We start from the raw sequence: 15,652 nt of genomic DNA on the forward strand, positions 1-15,652 counted from the left end.
AAATCCTTACCCTCCTATCCTGCTTGTAGGCTTCTGAGCAGAACCTAATAAGCTACTGGGAAAAACAGGATGTTTCCTCGAATCCCTCCAGATGCTGCTGGAGAGCAATTCCCATCTTTTCATAATTCCCCTGGTGGCTGGGACTGATGGGAGTTAGAGTTCAACAATATTTGGAGGACTATAAATTGCCCGTCCCTGCTGGATTCGTGGGATTTGTTTTGAACCGTTGGCCAGTTCAAGTCCTCTTAAGGAGCCATCAGGAAAACTATGTACTAGGATCAGTGACAATCTAGTCAGGTAGACATTCCACTCAACCAGTTTTAATCAGATGCGATGTCGATGTGTTGTAGGTATTTTGAAATCCCTTTGATACGAATTCATATTAATATATGATAGCCAAGTTTATCGTTGCTATCAGATGACATGCGTGAATCGGATGATCTTTGATCCTCTTTAGCCATGGGTCTCTTTGAAAGCAACGTAACGTTCCTTGTTTTTCTTTCAGCCCATCCAATTTTACCGCTCAAAAGCTGTCTCCCAATGAAATATACTTATTGGATTCTGGGGGCCAATATTTGTGAGTATGGCCATCAAGAGCCACCTTCTGGATCAGGGTCAGATGCCAACATTTGTTGAAAACATTTCAAAGGATCTTCCTGGCTAAGGGTTGAAATTGGGGTATACTCTGAGAACAGCTGTTTAATTATAATTTATTATGCCTCATTGAATTGATGTTGAGTCTTGGCAACCAGATAGATAAGAGTCTTCTCCAGTAGGATCTTGTCTTTTAGGTCTTCCAACCATACTCCCATACAATTGAATCCATTCACCTTGTGCTGCTTGGCATCTTCCCTTTCCTTCCTCAGCTCTTTAGCACAAAGTTGATTTTCTTTGACCAACCATCCACTTCCTCCTTGGCTGAAATTTTGAGATTGAGGGGCAGCAGAGCAGATCTATCAGAAGAACATTGTCAAAAATAAATAGTGATATTTGATCTTAACAGAGAGGAGTAAAACATAAATACACACACAAGTCATTCCTTGGAGGAACAGCAGAATACAGTTGTTAAAAATGTGTTTCAAAGGGTTCTTTTTCAGGATAGAAACAGGCAGGTATTACAAATCTACCTTTGAAAAGAAACTAGAAGCCTTCTGTTGTTAAAACCCACCCCTCTCCTAGGAAAATGAAATATTTTAGGATATACTAAAAAGGCAGAATATTTCCCCCTAAAAAGAGTAGAAACTCAGAAGCAGAAACTCACCTCAGAAGCAGAAACGCACCCCCCCACACCTTTGCTAATGGGCCATTACTCTGGCCTAGGCCGGTCTATTTTACATAACAAAGATCTACTCCAGATAGAGCTATAATAGGAATTGCCCAAAGCCCTTTCATTACATCATCATCCAGCAAGGTTCAACCAATCCTGGGACTCAGGACAGCCCACAGAGTTGCCCCTGCATGGCCCCACTGGAGCCTGACAACCAATCAGAATACAAGCTCAAATTCAAATCCCAACAGAGGGTATAAAACAATTGCACTCCCGGCATATCAGCCCTTCTTTCTTCACCCAAGGTAAAAGTTATTCCTTCAGAATCAAAGGATTTAGTTTTGAATTGCAGTATTGAAAGGACCCTGGTTAGGTACGATTTACTGTGCAACATTGGGACAATTGGTGACCATTCTTATAAAATAACCCAGCATCAGGAAAAGAAAAAAAAAACTATTTCGGATCTGCTGTAAATAATCCAGGGACCAGATACCAGACCTGGCTTTACTCAGCTCCCATCCTTTAGAAGTGCTAAAACAAAGATTTTGCTCTGGAAAGCAGTCACGGTGGCCACAGTCTCAGGATTCTCCTGGGAAAGTCTGAAGATCGGTGGCTTGCTAGCTCAGTGGAGGAAGTTCGGGCTTGAAGTACCTTCTTCCTTGTTTCTCCTTTTGTAGTGACGGAACCACAGACATCACTCGGACCATCCACTGGGGGGAGCCCACAGCTTTTCAGAAGGTAAGGCTGATTCCCAAAGACACCTGAAGTGGTACGCCTACAGTAGTATCCACTGCGGCTTTCCTCCCCCCGAAAAAATCTCCAGAAGATGCCTCACTTTTTACTTCCTCGCTGGAAGGATGTTGTTGGCTTGGAAGGTGGTTTTTTTTAAACACACTGCTATGAGCTTACTCTGGGACTAAGCTTTCAGCTGGCTTTCTCCAGGAAATGCCCTGCCCTACTCCGTGGTTACAGCCTCAACCCCTCTCAGCTTCGACCTCAAACTGTCTACCGTGGACCTCACCCTATTCCTAAGAGGTCCTTAAAGGGGGCAATGCATAAGCGTACCTTTGTGCCTACCATCCCTGGCTTACTGTCCCCATTTATCTGTATTTATTTCCTTTGTTTATGTTTATGTTCATACTTATTCTTGTTGTCTTGTACATGTTTCACAAAGAAAGAAAGAAAGAAAGAAAGAAAGAAAGAAAGAAAGAAAGAAAGAAAGAAAGAAAGAAAGAAAGAAAGAAAGAAAGAAAGGAGGGAGGGAGGGAGGGAGGGAGGGAGGGAGGGAGGGAGGGAGGGAGGAAGGAAGGAAGGAAGGAAGGAAGGAAGGAAGGAAGGAAGGAAGGAAGGAAGGAAGGAAAGAAAGAAAGAAAGAAAGAAAGAAAGAAAGAAAGAAAGAAAGAAAGAAAGATCTAACCTTCCCAAGGGAAGCAGAAGCAGTGAGGTTCCCACCACAGCATCCAATTCAGGGTCCCTGGTGAAACTAAAGGTGTCCCAGAAATCCATAATTGGCACCATGTGGGAAAAGGTACAAGCACCCACCATAAAAACAATCAAGTTTCTAGTATTTTGTCCAGCAAGGTATAGAGTAGAATATTCATGAACATGTACTGTGGTGTTTTCCAACAGCTATAGGAGAAATGCTTTTTATAAAGAGAAGAAAGGATACATTACTGATATTACCTTCAATAATGAATAATTAGAGAGATGGAGTATGGAGGTCTTGTGTGAGAGAAGTGCTACTCCAGCACAGAGATATTTATTCTGTTTAAACATATTTTAATCTGTAGCAATTGGGCTATTGTTCTGTATGTCCTTCATACAAGCCCTGCACACCAGAACAACTAGACACAAGGACAGTTTTTTCCTGAACGCCATCACTCTGCTAAACAAATAATTCCTTCAACACTGTCCAACTATTTACTAAGTATGCTCTACTATTACTATTAATCTTCTCATCACTCCTTATCACCCATCCCCTCCCACTTGTGATGTATGACCGTAACTTTGTCGCTTGTATCCTTATGATTTTTACTGACTGTTTCCTAGTATGACTGGATTGCTTATTGTACCCTAGGACTATCGTTAAGTGTTGTACCTTATGATTCTTGATGAATGTATCTTTTATGTATACTGAGAGCATTTGCACCAAGACAAATTCCTTGTGTGTCCAATCACACTTGGCCAATAAAGAATTCTATGCTATTCTAAGATTCTGTTCTATTTGCTGGAAACTGTAGTTATGTATATTCTGGGTTCATACTAAGCCAAATTCTAGGGTTACTATACATTCCACTCACCCTTTTCCTTCCAAATATGATTTCAGAACATCTTCTTTTCTTCTCTAGGAAGCCTACACAAGAGTGCTGATGGGAAATATTGACTTGAGCAGGCTAGTCTTTCCACCCAGAACGTCAGGTGAGAATTTGGGAGAGAGAGGGAAAAGAAAGCAAGGAAAACTGACATCCTTACTGGTGATTTCCCAGGTTTTCCTCTCTGGTTGTGAAGAAATCCAATAACGCTCACATTTTGGGCTTAAATATAAACCTGGATTTCCTCAAGGGGACAGAATTTGAGAGGTAATATGTAATCCACTCAAACTGATGCCAGCCTGATGGGATGCAGATGTATTCTTGAAATCCTTGGCCAGAAGGAACTGCAGCTATTTGAAGCATCTGGAAAACAGTATGTTGAAAGAAGCGGAGCTAGAATAATTATCGATGAATTTTCCCTTTTACCACACGTGTTTTGGACTGTCTTCTCTGCCTCCTAAACGTCTTAGGCTTTAGAATACTTACATGCCTTGGTTTTACTGCAACAGTCTAGAACTGCATCTCCTCCAAATTTCTACTTGGCGTAGGACAACCAGAACAACTAGACACAAGGACAGTTTTTCCCCCCAAATACCATCACTTTACTAAACACATAATTCCCTCCACACTGTCCAACTATTTACAAAGTCTGTACTACTATTACTATTAATCTTCTCATCACTCCTTATCACCCATCCCCTCCCACTTGTGACCTTAGGACTGTAACTTTGTCACTTGTATCCTTACTTATTGACTGTTTCCTAGTATGATTTGATTGCTTATTGTACCCTATGACTGTCATTAAGTGTTGTGCCTGATGATTCTTGACTCTTGATGAATGTATCTTTTCTTTTATGTACACTGAGAGCATTTGCACCAAAGACAAATTCCTTGTGTGTCCAATCACACTTGGCCAATAAAAGAATTCTAATTCTAATATTAGGAAGCTAAATAAAACAATATAAATCGTAAGGGTACTAGCCACAAAGTCATAGTCATAAGTAGAAGGAGATAGGGACTAGGAAGGATGAGGAGAATAATAGTAATACAATCTTAGTAAATAGTTTGACTGCGTTGTGGGAATTAGTTCTTTAGCAGAGTGAGGACATGGGGGGAAATTATTGTGGTGTGCAGTGCCCTATAAGATTGTTTTGACGATAGAAGTTGAAACAATTTATGTCCAGGATGTGAGAGGTCTGTAGATATTTTCACAGCCTTCTTTTTTATTTTTATTTTTAAATTATAAAGCGATAAACCTAAATAGTTTCCCTGCAGAGACTAAGGAAGGTTTTATTTTTGCATTGCAGGAAGAATGGTGGAAGCATTTGCCCGCCGGCCCTTGTGGGAAGCTGGACTGAACTATGGCCATGGCACCGGTCATGGCATCGGCAACTTCTTGTCTGTTCATGAGTGTAAGTGGCATGAAGGCCAGGTCAGACCACATACATGTCTTTGGCCGTTTGGTGACAGCAGATCTGGTGGGGAAACCACCACTGGTCAGCGTCAGCCAGGAATGGAGAAGCTGTGGCTTTCCAGGTGTTGCTACAACTGCTTTACAAGCTAGTGGGTCAGCTGAGAGTTGTACTTCTGCAGCATCTGAAGGGCTTGTTTGGTCATTTAATTATTCAATTCAATTCTAATTGGCTCAAGGGTTTCTCCAGTCCTAGAGCAACACAGTATGATTTCATGGAGAAAAGTTTGGGGCTTTTTTTATACATATGTTTACTGATAAAAGGGAATATCTGTAGCTCAGGGTTGAACTGTGTGGTCCTTTGTGTACTCTGAACTTCATCGTTTTCTTGCAGATGTTTCATTGCCTAACTAAGTAACCTCATCAGTACTAGAAGGGAGAGTGGTTTGCTGTCTGTTAGTATACAAGTGGTTTGCCCTGTCAATTAGCAACCCCATCTTCAGATAACAGATAATCAGAGTTGGAAGGGACCTTGTAGGTCATCTAGTCCTACGCCCTGCCCAAGCAGGACATCCTGCACCATTTCTGACAAATGGCAATCCAATCTCTTCTTGAAAGTCTCAACAGATGAAGCTCCCACAACTTCTAAAGACAACTTCTGTTGATTGCTCTCACTGTCACAAAATGTCTCCTTGTTTCCAGGTTGAATCTTTCCTTGGTTCAGTTTCCATCTATTCTTCCTTGTCTGGCCTTCAGGTGCCTTGGAAAGTAGCTTGATCCCCCCCTCTCTATGGCAGCCCCTCAAATATTAGAAGACTGCTATCCTGTCTCCCCTGGTCCTTCTCTTCCCTAGACTAGCCCTGCCCAATTCCTGTAACCGTTCTTCATATGTTTTAGTCGCCAATCCTCTAATCATCTTGGTTGCTCTTCTCTAGAGTTTCAACATCTTTTTTATAGTGTGGTGACCAAAACTGGATGCAGGACTCTAGGTGTGGTCTTACTAAGGCTTTATAGAGTGGTATTAGTACCTCCCTTGATCTCAATTGTATCCCTCTGTTAATGCAGCTTAGGATTGCATTAGCTTTTTTGGCTGCTGCTGCACACTGCTGGCTCCTATTTAGCTGGTTGTCCACTAAGACTCCAAGATCCCTCTCACAGCACTGATGCTGTTACCCAGTTGGGTAATGAAACATCTGCAAGAAGATAACCAAGCTCAGAGAGCACCAAGGTTCCCATACTTGGGTTTTCCAGTTTCTCACTATTCATCTCTACTTTTTGTTAAGCACATTCCCCCAAATACTTTCCTGGATGAACCAATATTCTTGGGACAACTTTGGGCTATCTGTCCCTCGGGTTCTGAAGAGTCCTTCCTTAGTGGGCTTTGCAAAGAGGGAATACATCCTTATGATTTGAGATGATGGACTCACCTTTGCAAAAGAGCCTCGTGTGATAAGAGTTCTCACCTTGTACCCAGAAAATTCCAGTTTAGGCATTAACACCTTTAGATATACTTGGAAAGATTCATCTCTAAAACTCCAAAGAAGGGAGTGAAGACCATTCAAAACTAGGTCTAGGATTATCATTTATGGGCTGGAAAAAAAAAATAAATCCAACCAGTCATTAGAAATCAGTCAAGGTTTATTGCTTTGCTGGCATCTAGTGGTAATTTGGATTTTTGTAGTTTATTGGTCCTAATTTAAGGCAATTTCCTCATAAGCTGCGTGAATGAGGTCCAATCTCATTAACTGAAATGATTGGCTTGATTGAAAGATCCACATTAATTCACTTTGAATTGTCACTTTGATCATACTATCAGGATAATTTCATTTAAAAGACCGCCTCGATCTGGATGATTCTTCTGGGGTTGCAAAAAAAACCTTTGATCAATCGAACCAGCTTGCTTTATCCAAATTAGCAAATTGATTTGATCACCCAATTGCTGAAATAATTTGCAGAGCCACATTCCCTAATGTTTTGTGAATGTGCGTCAGGCATGGCTGTGAAACACACTGCACAATGCATGATGAGATACCTTGTAATTGTCATGGAAAGCCACAAGAAAAAAAGCAGCACATCTTACTGTATAATTGCTTGAGGTTGGCAGCTATTTTGATTTTCATAAATAACACTTTTCTTCCTCCGTCAGGGCCTGTGGGGTTCCAGTCCAACAATGTTCCTTTGGACAAGGGGATGTTCACTTCCATAGGTAACATCAACCTGGTTTTATTTATTTTATTCATTTATCAAATTTATTTGCCCCGCATCTGTGGTTCAAGGTAACTCTGAGTGTGTCAAGGCTCCGACAATACACACCCATTCCAAGCATAAGTCTCTAGCCGCATCTCTCAGAGTTTAAAAAAATGATTTATTAGGAGTGACCATGTCGGCGTTTCCTGGGTGCAGCCGACTCTAAGACACATCATTCATTTCACCCTTGACCTGGTCTTCCCACCACCCCCTGGGTGTATATTCTCCAATGGGACACATCCATAGCCAAGGGTCATCACTCATGCTCTCCAGTAATAATCTTGTGCGTCAACAGCTTCGGCTGCCTAGCAAGTATTTGAAGCATTTAAGGAATGCCCTACTTTCCCCACTCCCTTTCTGCTGGCAACTAAAAAGACCAAAGAAATATTTTTTAGTTGACAGAGTGACTTACAAGATAAAACCCACAAACTCCAAAAAAAAAAACCTCCAGAGACGTTCCTGAGACAGGAAGTCTAGTCCTGCCAAGAATGTAACAAGGGTTAACAGAGAGGCAGTTTCTGTAAGCAACACCAGAATGTTTCCTTCCTGCCTTCCTTACAGGATTAGTCCAGTAATTTCTTCTAACAACCGGTTCTCTGAACTGCTTAGAATGTTAAAAACCGGTTCTAGAGAATAGGTGCAAACTGGTAGAATCCCACTCCTGGGCTTGACTCTATGCCCTTTTGTTGGCAGAGTAATGTCTCTGCTTTTTAGTAGGCTGTCTAGATTTGCCATAGCTTTCCTCCCCAGGAGCCAGCATCTTTTAATTTCTTGGCTGCAGTCCCCTTCTGCAGTGATCTTGGAGCCCAGGAAGATAAAATATGTCACTACCTTAACTTTACTGTCATACAAATCCAGGTTTGGAATACGGATGTGTATCCATCGGAAGTGGATTGTGGATGAGCTAGTTATGGATGCCAGAGAAAAAATGTCTCCTTCCTGCCTTCCTTACAGGACTAGGCCAGTAATTTCTTCTAAGAACCGGTTCTCCGAACTGCTTAGAATGCTAATGTTCTAGCGAATAGGTGCAAACTGGTAGAATCCCACCCCTGGAAATATCTCAGATTTTGTTCCCTGCTTCTTTCCTTCCTTTCTTTGTCTCCAGAGCCTGGTTATTATCATGATGGGGAATTTGGAATCCGTATCGAAGATGTTGCATTTGTGGTACAAGCTCAGACCAAGGTGAGGTCCTTTTCCTTGCCTTTGATCAGCCCACTCACAACACACCATCCATCAAAGGATCGCCTCTGGGCAGGCGGTTGGTTATAGGAAAGGCAATCCTAGCAGGTAGATATGTTGCAATGCAGAGAATAAGACTTGGAGGATCACCTGCAGATTCTTCCATGGTATGTTGGAAGTCCCTGGGAAAGAGGAACCTGGGATAATCCCAACAATTATTATGTTGAAAGAAAGAGGGATTTTTATCAGCCTTCCTCAGCTTACTGATTTCCAGATAATCTTTGATTGAGAAAGTATAGAATGGACAGGCAGACCCTGGGGGTGGAGTCAAGCAAGTAATCAGCCTAGAATCATCCCATTCCCACAATCTAAGTTCAACCCTCTTGAATTCTACTGATTCTTATTTAGTGCCAACTTAATACTGGCTGTTCCTTGATGAGATTCTTGTGTATAGACGTGAGCAATAAATAACCTTAACTGGAATTTAAGGTGTGGTTCCAATTCTTCGCAGCCAACAAAAACAGGCCATGAGAACTGCAGCAGGTCAATCTACCTGGACCGCCTTACTTTTCTCCACATAGGTTTGACATTAATGGGGTTTGGGGGACTGACTCCCCAAGGGGAAAATAAAATGTGTCATGGCAGGTAATAAAGATCTTTGGTTACTGAGCCAATTAGAAGTCATATAATACATACTTGTAATAACAGATGTGTGCAGTGTCTAGAACTCTAGCTAGCAAACAAGCAGGGGATAATTCATCCCCATGCACAGAATTTAAATGGAAACACCTTTTTTATTATTTCTTGAAGAAGCAACACATACATTCTAATGATATGCACAGTCCCCTGCGTTGGCTGTTGTGGCAGCCAATGGCTAGCGGAACTGGCAGCAGAGTCGGACAGTGAGGAGTTTGGGGAGGAACCTGGGCCAGTCCTGGAGGCTGAGGAAGGCTCGGATGAGGGCTCTGCATCAGAGGCAGAGGTGGGGCCAGGACAGGTTGGCAGTCATCAGCTGCCTTTGGGCTCGGACAGCAGTGAGGCGGGGGAGTAGCTGGAGCCGGTTCCCAGCCTGTGCATGCACAGAGCTGCCAGAAGGAAAGAACAATTACGAACTAAGGGTCAACGTGGGAGTAAGGCCACAGGTGAAGGGTGAATGGCCCCTCCCATAGGGATTAAAAGAGGAGCAAAAGGGGACGGGGCTTTTGCAGGACAATACTTGGTTCATTCCATCATTGTGAAGATCTTCCTGTGCATCTCAGAGACTCTGTGCTGTGTCCTTCCTTGTCAGCACTGCGCTTGAAAACATTTACTTGGCAGCTCTCCAAGCTAGATAAGGTCTGTGCTCCGAATTACACCCTTGGCAGACTGTTTGCCAGGCCTTTGGCTGAAGATGAATGCAAGAAATTCACCTTCATTTAATAAAAGGGGTTTTGCCGGGACAAAGAGTCTGCTTAGGGCTTTTTGGGGACGCCTAGGTAGGCACACTCATTCCGAAATGCCAGTTGCCACCTGAAGTGGAAACCTGGCTCTTGCATGTCCTACAAGAACTGAGCCTCCCCTCTTTTTATCAATTGCAGTATCCAGTGCACGAAGAGCCCTACCTGACGTTCAAGGTGGTGTCCCTGGTGCCTTATGCGCGGAACCTCATTGACCAGAGTCTTCTCTCCCAGGATCAGGTAAAGGAGGCCTGAGAGGGCTAATGTTGTGGTCTGCCAGCAGCCAGCAGAGCTGGCAGCAAATTCGGACAGTGAGGGGGTTGGGGAGGAACATGGGCCAATCCTGGAGTCTGGGGAAGGCTCTGATGAGTGCTCTGCATCGGAGGCAGAGATGGGGCCAGGGCCGTCTGACAGTTATCAGCTGTATTCAGAGTTGGAGATCAGTGGGGCAGAAGAATAGCTGGAGCCTGTGCCCAGTGTGCGCATGCACAGAGCTTCCAGAAGAAGGGAACAGCTAAGGAACAAGGGTCGACTTGGGAGTAAAGCCACGGGTGGATGGTGAATGGCCCCTCTCATAGGGAATAAAAGAGGAGCAGAAGAGGTGTGGGGTTTTGCAGGAGACAGTTCATTTGGGTGAAGATCTGTTCCTTCATGCTTGCCTAGTACTGTCTGCTAGAGTGTGGCGTCTGAAAGATATTGGCCTGGCAACTCTCCAAGCCTGATAAAGGTCTGTAATTGGGAAATATCTTGAAATACTGTTTGGCCGAGACTTTGCTGGAGAGGAATTCACTATAAACTAAATCAAAGGGGGTTTATCGGGACTAGGAGTCGGTTTCGTGCTGTTGGGGAAGCCTAATTCAGAACAGGTAAGAGGACCAAGCCAAGAAACACCCCCTTGAAATTCAGTCCTGTCTGTCTGCAGATCCAGTACATCAACAAGTACTACGAGACCATCCGCCAGGTCATTGGGCCTGAGCTGCAGAGACGCCAGCTGGAAGAGGAATACCGATGGCTGGAGAAGAACACAGAGTCTTTGTCTCACGCCTCCTTGCTGGCAGCTTCTCTGGGCACTGTGGCAGTGACCGCACTGTCTTCTACCCTTCTTCCGGAAGTCTGATCCGGGAGCACCCCACAACATCCTTGCTCCCCTTCGTCCTGTCGTCCTACTCTCATTGCGTGGTCCACCTCAACGCGTATCTCACAGATCTCCATTTTAGGCCTAAACATCCTTCTTCCCATCTCCATTAGCAGAACCAGCGTCTCCTGCGTCTGATCCTATCCAGGAACTGTATAAATCCATTCTCTGTTTCTCTCCTGAACCGACCAACCCTTGGGACCCAAAGCGGAGCAGATGCTGAAAGAAAGAAGGGGAGATTATAATGTTAAGCTTCACGCTGTAATACAGGTAGTTCTTGACTTACAACCATTCATTTAGTGACCGTTCAAATTACAATGGCACAGAAAAAAAGTGACTTACAATCGTTTTTCACCCTTACGACCTTTGCAACATCCCCAGGATCAGGCGTTTTGCAACAGGTTCATATTTATGACTGTTACGGTGTCCTGGGGTCAGGTGGTCCTCTTTTGCGACCTTTTGTCCAACAACGTCCATGGGGAAGCCGGATTCACTTAACAACTGAGCTACTAACTTATTAAATGCAGTGATTCACTTAACCAAGGCGGCAAGTAAAACGAGGCAAAGCTCACTTAACAAATGTCCCAATGAACAACAGAAATGCTGGGCTCAGTTGTGGTTGTAAGTCGAGGGCTACCTGTGCACCTGGAGGGCTGTAAGGTTGGAGGAGGCTGACTCAGGTGATTAATCATGATTCAGTATGCATGGCTAAGATGATAGGAAGAGAGAATTGCACACCTGTGCCATTTCCCTCACAAGATGGGCTTCCTGCATTCACAAGCATCAGCACTGGTTCATCTAAGTCCAGAGGTGGGCTTCAAAAATTTTAGCAAAGGGTTCTTTGCCTGGTTTTTGGGTGGGCGTGGCCATGGTAGGCATAGCCTAGCCGGCCTCCTGCACCACAGCCGGGGGGGGGCGTTTTCGCCCTCCCCGGACTCCGGAGGCTTTCCTTGAGCTTCCAGGAGGGCAAAAATGGCTTTCCCGGACACCCGAGGCTCTCTGGAAGTCGGAAACAGGCCCATTTCTGGCCTTCTCGAACTTCCGGGAGGCCCATTTTTCACCATCCCCCAAGCTTCCACGAGCACCCTACACTTACCTGCATCCAAAACGGGCTGTATATGGACTCCGGGGAGGGGCGGGGAGGGGCGGGCCAGTTCTCCAAACCGCACAGAATCTTAGCTAGGGGCTCTCTCGAACCCCCTCCGAACCCCCGGCCACTGTCTCAGTCCTATTGACAGGAGGCCAGCTGTCCTTCAGGAGGTTCGTCCTTCCCACGGATCGACCGTCCTTTCGTGCAATTCTTGCAACACCAGCCAGATCGGGGGCTGCTAATAAAACGACATCTAAAGAATTTCATCGCGTGTTATCGTTTTATGACTTGAAGATTGAAATGGAGACCAAAAAAAGGGGGGGGCTTGCCGCACTCTGCGCACCATCTGTGCTCGGGTCCCTCCTCATCCCCTCATTAAAAACGTTGTATAACAAAAATTAGACTTGGGGAGGGAGGTGAGCGCAGAGGGGCCGCTGTTGACACGAAGAGCAGCTCACTGGTGGTGGCTGAATGGTTGATTCCATCTGCAGGCTGAAGATGAAGAAAAGTAGGAGCCCGAGATGGAAACCAATGGACAATTGCTTTAAGAGACTGACTACAATGAATGACCTACCTCCGTGACTCTTGGAGTCATTTCCAGTAGAAAGAAGGGTCCCACCGTTCGGAAATCTAAAACTTGCCACCCGCTGAGTTTGCAGCTCAAAGGGAAGCCCCTAGCAATTACCAGCTCAAAAGAGGACCTGCCCCCAATTTGTGGCTTAGTGGTGGGTAGCTTGGAGCTTAGCACGCAGAAAGTCTGCAGTTCTTCCACCTTTGCCACTTGCGTGGTCTTCCAGAGAGGAAGAGAACAGAAGTTGTCCTCTACCCAGAGAGATTAGAGAACAGGAGTGGGGCGGGGGAGAAGAGGAGGGGAAGAGGAAGGGGAGGAGGAGAGGAGGAAAGAGGAGGAGGAGGAGGAAAAGGGGAAGAGGAGAGGGAAGAAGAAGGGGTGGAGGAGGAGGAGAGGGGGAAGAGGAAGGGAGAGGAGGAGGGGAAGGGAGGAGAAGAGGAGGGGAAGAGGAAGGGGAGGAGGAGGAGGAAAGAGGAGAAGAAGAAGGGGCAGAGGAGGAGGAGAGGGGGAAGAGGAAAGGAGAGGAGGAGGAAGAAGGGAGGAGGAGAGGAGGAAAGAAGAGGAGGGGAAGAGGAGAGGGAAGAAGGGGCGGAGGAGGAGGAGAGAGGAGGAGGAGGAGGAGAGGGGTAAGAGGAAGGGAGAGGAGGAGGAAGAGGGGAGGAAAGAGGAGAAAGTGGGGAGGAAAGGGAGGAGGAGGAGAGGGAGGAAGAGGAGGAGGAGGGGGAAGAGGAGGGGGAAGAAGGGGGAGGAGGGGAGGGAGAAAGAGGAGAAAGGGAAGAGGAAAGGGAGGAGGAAGAGAGGGGGAAGAGGAGAAGGGGAAAGGGAAAGGGAAGGGGGAGAAAGAGAAGGAGAAGGAAAAGGAGAATTGTAAGGGGGGGAAATTCCCCCCTTAGAGCAGAAATCTCTAAAATTCAGGAAGGCTCCACGGGTTGTCACCCAGGCGCTGGTGAATCACCTCTAGTCACTGGCCTCTCGTTTGCCTTCAGACCCCAATTTATCAAAACGTTCTCCAGGGGAGGAAGATCCACAGATGGCCTGAAGCTCTTTCCCCTCACAGACCGAGTCTCCCTGCATTTTATTCATACCTAGACTTTTCCTCTGCTGTGCTTCCCACTCAGCAGTGTTTTTCTACCTGCTCTGACCCAGGTTTCGTTTTGATTCTTTCTCACTCGGGTGCTTCCGACCTCAAACATCATAGGAGCGACAGAAAGAAGACATCTTCAAAGTAGCTGAGACAAGGCAGAGCCTCCCCCCCCACAACCTAAATAATTGGTCCAAAAACTTGCTGCACGAAACCAAGGTGGTGCGAGTTGGTTACCCACCAAAGCCAGGGGACACAAACGCACACAGATTTCATCAGAGCAACCAGCCTCACACGCGGAGAATCGCTCACAAACTTACTGAAATCAGCTTCTACGTTCCGCCAGGAAACGACATGGTTTGTGACCTTTCTGCCCAAATTATTATTCTGCATAAAGAAAAGAAAAGGAAGAACCTCATTATAACTTCATTCATTATGGATGTTATTCCACTTTGATATTTAGGGTGGAAGGGATGGCCACAAACTGGGAATGTAATCCTGCCCTCATTATCTGGATCGAAAAGATTAAAGATGGTTTCCAATCAAGCTTGGCTCCTGGTGATTTTGGGGTTATCTCTGTGTAGCCGTCTGAACAGAAAGGAAGTTCTACGACGTTTGGGGTTTTTTTTAGACAGTTTGGGGTATGAAAAGATTAAAATCTGCGGAACTTTAAACAACAATAACACAATAAAATTCATTCTCTCTCTCCCTCTCTATCTCTATCTCTCTCCCTTCTTCCCCCTTTATCCCTTTCGCCCTCTATGTGTGTGTCTGTCTGTCTGTCTATACACAGCGTGTATGCAGGGGCGGGGGTGGGGATCTGACATATAACATACTGTAACTTCCTTGCATTCAAGTGGAACAAAACCTGATTTGTAACTTTTAAAATACTAGCAGGAAGATCTTAGTTCTTACCATTTTTAATTCAAATTCAAAATTTTGCTAGAGGTTATGACTGAAATAAATTCAGTCGACCCTTGGCTGATCCTTCCCTCCCCTGCCCCTTCCCCTCCACTCAGAACCAAAATAGATGCACTCCCTGGTCTCATTTGCAAAAAAAAATGTTGAAGAATCTTCAAAGCAACAAGCCCGTAGTTCTGTTGAGAGGTGGGCTGGGCTGGAGCACCTAGGGAGTATGTAGTATAAACATAAAGGTAAAAGTTAAGGGCAGAAGGGATCACTTCCCTGCACAGAACATGACAAGCTGATTAAAAACTAAGGAAATGTTTTTAGATGCCCCAATTTTCTGCTCTGACTGGTCTATCCATCACTATAAATCCCTGTCCTATTGTTTCTTTTTATTTTTCTTGTATGTATCCATTTCATGGATTCCTAGCTATGTTTATACTTATACCTGTTATCTTATAATCGCTTGACTAAATAAACAAACAAACAAACAAATAAAATCAGATCTGAGCTGCAAAGATCCAGATGCCCACAAGAGGGGGTGCAAAGGTTACGTGTTTCTGTCTCTCTGCTGCCCTCTGTTGGAAGTCCAGGCATTCGGATGGTTCTGCCAATCTCAGTAAAAGCAAAGCGCTCAGCCTTGTCCTACATCAGAGATGTCCAAACTTGATAGCTTTAAAGCCTGTAGTATGTAGAGATTCTCAGCCATTCAGGTCATAGATGTCCCAAAAGGTGCTTTTTCGGGAGGCAATTGGACGTTTTTTCTTTTCTTTTGAAGAAGTTTCGGTTCTCGTCCAAGAAGCTTCTTCAGCGCTGACAGAATGGTGGGGAATGGAAGGATTGATATTCCTTGCATTCCAGCGGGTGATTTGCATCCTTTTTAGAGGGTTGTTGAAGCACTTGGAGGTTTGTTTATCTGTGCCCTCAGCTGAGTGGTACTCCTGGTTCCTGTAAATCTGCCATTTTTTCCTCTGGAAATCCATTTCTACTCCCACACCATTCCAAGGATCTTCATCC

General features: G+C 45.0%; 1 protein-coding gene across 1 annotated transcript in view; it reads left to right on the forward strand.

Annotated features, from left to right (window-relative positions):
• Nucleotides 1-12,338, forward strand: part of XPNPEP2 (X-prolyl aminopeptidase 2) — a 35,592-nt gene extending 23,254 nt beyond the window's left edge. Inside the window, exons 14-21 of the mRNA XM_087941029.1 lie at nucleotides 506-577; nucleotides 1,945-2,005; nucleotides 3,616-3,685; nucleotides 4,887-4,991; nucleotides 7,137-7,196; nucleotides 8,343-8,419; nucleotides 9,994-10,092; nucleotides 10,775-12,338. Of these exons, the coding sequence (XP_087797155.1) occupies nucleotides 506-577; nucleotides 1,945-2,005; nucleotides 3,616-3,685; nucleotides 4,887-4,991; nucleotides 7,137-7,196; nucleotides 8,343-8,419; nucleotides 9,994-10,092; nucleotides 10,775-10,969 (739 nt within the window). The 3' untranslated portion in view covers nucleotides 10,970-12,338. The remainder of the gene's footprint in view (nucleotides 1-505; nucleotides 578-1,944; nucleotides 2,006-3,615; nucleotides 3,686-4,886; nucleotides 4,992-7,136; nucleotides 7,197-8,342; nucleotides 8,420-9,993; nucleotides 10,093-10,774) is intronic.
• The last annotated feature ends 3,314 nt before the right edge of the window (nucleotides 12,339-15,652 follow it).

Source organism: Pseudonaja textilis, chromosome 12 (genome assembly GCF_049901715.1).
Source record: "Pseudonaja textilis isolate UNSWEBS1 chromosome 12, rPseTex1.2, whole genome shotgun sequence".
Lineage (NCBI taxonomy): Eukaryota > Metazoa > Chordata > Lepidosauria > Squamata > Elapidae > Pseudonaja > Pseudonaja textilis.